Below are 6,242 nucleotides of genomic sequence, written 5' to 3'. Positions count from 1 at the left end.
ATATAAATATATATAAATATATTTATATTTTATGTGCATGTAGATTATATCAAAAGGAACCAGGTCACGACCTATCAGTGTTCGAAAAATAACATCTGAAAGTCCAAGAACTAAACCAAAAACATTGTTAACTCACGAAAGTGCTTCCGACGAAGATATGTTTAACATGTAATTATAATCAGTGTGAAGTAAATATTTACGTTCAAATGCGTTTAAACGCATTAAAAATTTTATTTAATGGAATTTTGTACATTACTGTATTTATACGAAATTTATAGAACTAATGTTTGTTGATATGTTCATTGTGCAAAAAGAATACTATTTGCAAGTGCATTTTGTCTTTCCCGTAACTTTTACTGAGAAAAATCAATATATTTTGATACTTTTGCATGATAATAAATTGTACAAAATGTGTAAAATTGGTAACATGATACTGAGTGCTGGCTGTTATGCAGTATTATTTTTATATTTATATAACAATACAGAGTACACTATAGAACTTTAACAATAATAAAAAAATATTCAATTTTTAGTAAACGAACTACTATTAAAAAAATTGTTTATCGATATAACTTCTGTACAAGTAAATCACTTTATATACATACAAATACATGTTTGTTTATTAACAATGTTTACAAACTGCACTCAAGTCATTTATTTTTTCATCTTTTGTATTTGTGGAGCACTTATCTTAACCTTTCCAGGAATATTTCTAGCTATTGTTTCTTCTTTCACGGCTTTTAATAAGTCTTTTTCTCTTGAAGTGATTTCCTTATCTTTCATAAATACTGCCACAGCAGTCTTAGCTGCTTTTCCTCTTTTACCTGTACCTGGTGTCAGCTTTACCTTAAATCTAAAAGACAATTCATTATATAAATACGATATGTAACAATTATAACATAAACTTTACAAAAATAAATACTTTCGCTTACTTATAATTTAATATAGTATTATAGGGTGCTATCACCGGTACAGCAAATAATAATTCGTCTTCTATAACAGGCTTTCCTGTTAACTGATCTAGCATATCTACTTCAGGTCCTGGACCCGTGTCTTCTTCGTCAATGTTATCTACAATTTGAGAATTTTGTGGTGGAGCTGGTTTTATTGTACCCTTTTTCTTTGTTTGTTGCTTTGGTCCAGATGGATCTTTATTTTTATGTTTCCTTTTGTCTTCTTTTGCAGCACCTGCTGACTAAATATCACTATATTACTGTTTTATTCATTTTTGCAATACTAGAAATATTAATTATTAATAGAGGATGCCTACTTGAAGAACTTGCATAGATAATTTTCTATCTTCCTCATCTTGATCTTTATATTTTTCTTTCATTTTCTTTAACCTTCCTTTTTGTCCTCGTTTCAAAACTACTTGATCATTTTTTTTAGTTTCGAGTTCAGTCTTTTCTTTATTTTCCTTCGTAGGAGGAGGCTTCGGTTTAACTTTGGAACCCTTCTCTTTAGGTGCAGTATTTATCACTATAGGTTTATCATCCCCTAAATAAATTACATCTTCCGCATCTATAAATTTTGTTCAATGTTTTATATATGTATTATCTATTTCTCTTAATGTAAAAAAAATTTATACATTCTATTACTTACTTTGAACCAGAAACATCAATTTTAATTTGTGTATCGGGAAATTGAGATGGATTGTCATCCTCATCGCTAGTATCTTGATTAATGTTTTCTTCCATGATTAAATCTGCTTTAGATTCTTCCTGAATAGGATGCAGATTATCCTTATTTTCAACCTGTTCATCTGTTTAATGTAAAATTATAAAATACGAATTAATAATAGCAATATTTCTTTGTTACTTTATATCTCTTTTATTTACTTTTATAATTAATGATTCACCTTCTTCAGAATCCTCTATTAATTCAATTTCTCTATCCTCTTCAATAACAGAATCTGTATGTTCACTTTCATCATCTATAACTCTGACTCTTCTCTCATCTTTGTGTCTTTCAATCGAACTTTCTTCTAAACGGAACAAAAATCCGAATCCCATAACTAATTGACATGGTGGTAGATAATTCTTCTTTCCACGAATCATGAAGGATCCAGTAGTAAGGTATTCACCCGTTGGAGCAGTTTTTGATACTTGATCATTATTTACCCACCATGCTCCTGCTACTACTTTAGCATCCCATGCAATACTAATATCGCAATTGTAATGTTTTTATAATTAAAAAACGTGTTGGTAAGGTATAAATGTTTATATACCTGTAAGCAACAGCCATTGTGCCTGCTTCAGCCAAAGTTTTTGGAGGTATAGGATTACCGCTAGGATTCTTAATAACTACAGAGCTAGCACCAGTTAAATCAGCATGAACATAAATATCTCCAGCTTTAAGGTATCTCTTTACGATTAATTCGTTTTGTTGTTGATCTCTTCCACCAATTACTACAAAATTATAAAATTACTAAGATATAACTGTAAAAATTTTATACTGTTACTAACTTACCAAGATAATTTTCAGAACTAATAAACCAATAAAATTTTTCAAACCAGTATATTTTTCTTAGTTTATTAATACTATGAATAGCTTGCACTTCTTTCAATGTTTGCTTTGTTTTCTTTTCCGCCGATTTTAAAGCTTTATCTTGCGATTCTATCGTTTTCTGCTGTTTTTTAGCTGCTGATCTTTTTTGATTATAATATTTCCTAGCATTCCCAAAGGCTGTATGTGCTAAATCTATATCAATTAACATAGGTTTCAATTCTGATTCTTCATCACTATCTTCATAAGGATCATGTAACAATAAAGAAATATGATTTGTTTCCAACTTTAGTTGTTTAACTGCAGTTGCAACAGGATCACCCCTGCTCTCTGCTTCTTTTAATAGAACTTTGATATCAGGCCAAGCCATTTGATTTGCAAGAGCACTTTGTATGGCTAATATAGCATTGTCCACCAAAACTTGGTTTCTGGAAATCAATTCTGCTTTCTGTTTATCTAACTCTTGTGTTTTTTCTAGTGATATTAGCCTCTGATCATGATCTTTTTTCACATTTTCTAATTTTTTAAGAGCCTCGCGTTCTTGTTGCAAAGCTTTCAAATCCAGTTTCTGTCCTTCCATTGTAGAAAAATATTCATCAACTGCAACATCAAAATATTCAAATTCTTTGTATGGACAGTCCTTATATTGCTCAAATAAAAAAGGATGAAATTCAACATTGGTATATATAAAGTCTTCTTTGCCATCTGTAGTTGGCTTTATTTCTTTTTTCTGTATAATGTATCCTTTGGACACATTTTTATGGGCAAAGTCCATCATTTGATCTGCACATTCTAATGCTAGAAGTAACTTTGACATATGTTCTGCAACATTAAAATCTTTGCCAATTTTACATCCAAGTGTAAAACCATGTTTTAATAAAACATGATCAATTACAGCAGAACCAAACTCTAGAAGTGGATTCAATATTTTTTTCAAATTTTCTCCTGCTTTTGCATTCTTTAGACGTTCTTGAATTTCTTCTATTGGTGGCATTGTATTTGTATGTGCACGGTCCATAGGGTATTTCTCTTTAACAGCAAATCTAATCATCATATACTTTTTTAAATTCTTATAATTACATTACATACACAATGTTCAATTAAATTATAGCTTACCTAATTTTATCTCCTTCTGTGTGAGGCCTCAAAATATTTAAAATAATCATTTCATGATCTGTTAAAACTATGTTACCACGATCATACAGTTCTAAAATTATATGGTATGCTGCTTCACCACTTCCAAATTGTAAATCAACTATTCTATCTACACCTATTTGAGTTAGGCTTTCAAGCCTTTTATTTTTCAAATGTTTACGCATCTACAAAAATGACATATGATAAATAAATAGTTTTCTCAACAGAATATTCTTATCTTATAATATACCTTCATTGAAAATCCTGAAGGTGCTACATTTTTTGGCCATTCAAATGCGGTTGTATGAAACCTATTGCCAGATTCTAATAGAAGAACACATTTTTCTTCACTTCGTTGAAGACGTATTAAATATGTTCGATGATCAATGTCATAGATTTGATTTACACGCATACCAATGAGCCTAAGCATTAAAATTAAGTCGTCGTAAATATAGAAGAAATAATTAGTCCATTTAAAAATTAGTTTAACAAATTTATACGAAATCTATTATATGTAAACTCTAACCTCCACGGAAGAAAGATTAGATTGCCATAAATTTTATTATCTACTTACTTTTGCAGCTCAGTTATAGAGCAAGTAATATCGTAAGAATTGAACCGGGTCTTCATGTTTGTACATATATTACTCTTTTGTATTTAAATTATTAAAAAGTGAAAACTTATCTTTTGAGGTCATACGCAACTATCACGTTGCGTGCTTGCCGCACAGCGCAACTGACATATTGAATAGATATACGTGCATATAAATACTCTTACGATTTATCTATAGATATTAAACCCAAATAAAGCAATTTAATTTGAAAGCTACACGCATACACTACGTAAATAAACTTTTAAATAAAAATAAAATTTAATCAATATTTTAACATTTTACAACTATTACTTATCTATAAAAAACAAAAGACAGAGTCTTAATAAAAATATCTTGTACCAATGAAGCTGAGGGAAAGCACATGAAAATCTCAGTAAACTGTTTTAGAATTTTTTATTCAATAATACGAATAAAGTGTAATGTGAAATTTGCGGATGTTAACGGTAAGATTTCTGGTATCGTGCTCGGGCACCTGGACCACCAAATTTCTTTGGTTCGCACCGCCTCGGGTCGGCAACCAGAAGTGTACGATCATACTGAATGAGAATATCTTTTACTTCCTTTTTACTTGCTTCATCAACATCTGCAATGAGATATTTTACATGTTAAAATTGTTCATAAGCTTCTAACCTTGAATATTTTGTCAATATTTACACTTCTGATAGTAGGCAACAAGAGCCTTGGAAATAGCTTGGCGGATAGCATAAATCTGTGCAACATGACCACCACCATTTACCCTTACCCTGATGTCAACTCCGGAAAATTTCTCCTACAGAAAAATGCGACAAATTCATTAATTCTGACACACAAAACTTTAACATACAGAGTGAAAGATATATTTTATCAGTAATTTCACTTTTATAATCATAAACAATCATGTTCGGGATAAGAAAACATCATAGATTAACATTAAAAAACTGAAAAAATATTTATCTGTCATTGGCAGCAATGTAAGAATAAACTTTTGAAATTTCACAATACAATCGCTGTACCGAATACTTACTTTGCCAAGTAATAGGATGGGTTCTTGTAATTTATACTGCAATACACGGGGCTCTACCAGTTCCAATGGACGTCCATTTACTCGAAGATTTCCACGGCCTCGCTTGCAGTATGCGACCGCGGTAGCACTTTTCTGTAAATATAAACGTGTATATGAATGAACACGCGCAAACATAACCTCACTTATTTTTGGCAGTTAACACTCACTTTGCGTCCGAAGACTTGTACGGACTGAATCGGTTCTTTTTGTTTCTGAAAGAAAAAATATACGCGAACTTAGTATTATGGAACAAATTAATGATTTATAAAGTGAGAACAGTTGTAGAATTTGCAGTATGAAACACCGACCTTCTGCATTTTGGAAAGCACGTCGTGGAAAGGAAGTTGAACAACAGCGGCACGATGTTTTCGGTACTGACACTACGTTAATCAAATGAGAGTTGTGCGTAATTTCCTCTTACAACGTGATATATAAACGTAAAGAATATGAGATCGATTAAGAGTTATAGTATTCGGGTTTATATTGAACAATTATACCTAAATTATATTCTATTATTGTATCGCTTGTTAGTAGCCTCAGTTGTAAAAGAATCGCCTACACGAACAATTCTAGTGTAGTGAAGAAAATACCTAGTCCCGAGAGGTTTATATTTTACTCGACAAAGTTACATCTCGTTTAAATTATTTCGGTACTTATACCGGAATAAAATATGTTTTTAACTAATTCTTTGTATGCTTGCTATCGAAAGAAAAATATTATAATATGTTCATTTAGTCAAAAAGTGCGACGGACTTATGGATTTTCAAATATCTATAAAAGTGTTCCCATTTAACGTATACTTTCCATGAAATTAAAAAATATTTTTCATGTGTGTTATGAATACTCTAGAATAGTTTCAAGTGAAGTGTAATCATTTGTGACAAATATATTTTGAGTTGTGCTATGACGGTGCTTTTATGGCGCGTAAATGCTAACGATAATCGCAAT

The 6,242-nt window shown here is 30.9% G+C and overlaps 3 protein-coding genes across 3 annotated transcripts in view; 1 reads left to right on the top strand and 2 right to left on the bottom strand.

Annotated features, from left to right (window-relative positions):
* LOC108577379 (serine/threonine-protein kinase VRK1-like) overlaps window positions 1-172 on the top strand; it is a 2,006-nt gene extending 1,834 nt beyond the window's left edge. The window contains 1 exon segment of the mRNA XM_017940519.1: window positions 44-172. Coding sequence (XP_017796008.1) covers window positions 44-172 — 129 coding nt within the window.
* A 482-nt stretch (window positions 173-654) lies between these two features.
* LOC108577399 (nuclear export mediator factor NEMF homolog) lies at window positions 655-4,269 on the bottom strand. The gene is given in 10 exon segments (XM_017940544.1): window positions 655-853; window positions 933-1,195; window positions 1,271-1,565; window positions 1,603-1,762; window positions 1,859-2,160; window positions 2,228-2,408; window positions 2,470-3,548; window positions 3,622-3,824; window positions 3,890-4,061; window positions 4,214-4,269. Coding segments are annotated over 10 exon segments (2,910 nt in total).
* A 392-nt stretch (window positions 4,270-4,661) lies between these two features.
* On the bottom strand, window positions 4,662-5,611 carry LOC108577401 (40S ribosomal protein S16). Its single transcript, XM_017940546.1, has 5 exons — window positions 5,603-5,611; window positions 5,462-5,506; window positions 5,256-5,387; window positions 4,907-5,021; window positions 4,662-4,835 (listed from the first exon to the last, which is right to left on the bottom strand). Exons 1-5 carry the CDS (start codon window positions 5,609-5,611, stop codon window positions 4,690-4,692), a joined length of 447 nt encoding a protein of 148 aa, XP_017796035.1. The 3' UTR covers window positions 4,662-4,689.
* Between the last annotated feature and the right edge of the window lie 631 nt (window positions 5,612-6,242).

This window comes from Habropoda laboriosa, unplaced genomic scaffold, assembly GCF_001263275.1.
Source record: "Habropoda laboriosa isolate 0110345459 unplaced genomic scaffold, ASM126327v1 scaffold648, whole genome shotgun sequence".
NCBI classification, from domain to species: Eukaryota; Metazoa; Arthropoda; class Insecta; order Hymenoptera; family Apidae; genus Habropoda; species Habropoda laboriosa.
This window is presented reverse-complemented; position numbering and strand designations above follow the sequence as displayed.

What these genes read in the sequence shown, in the direction of transcription:
- LOC108577401 (XM_017940546.1), bottom strand. An exon ending in CCATCCTATTACTTGGCAAA is followed by an intron (nt 5,022 to 5,255) that starts GTAAGTATTCGG and finishes ATTTTTCTGTAG; the next exon opens with GAGAAATTTTCCGGAGTTGA. An exon ending in TGTTGCCTACTATCAGAAGT is followed by an intron (nt 4,836 to 4,906) that starts GTAAATATTGAC and finishes ATCTCATTGCAG; the next exon opens with ATGTTGATGAAGCAAGTAAA.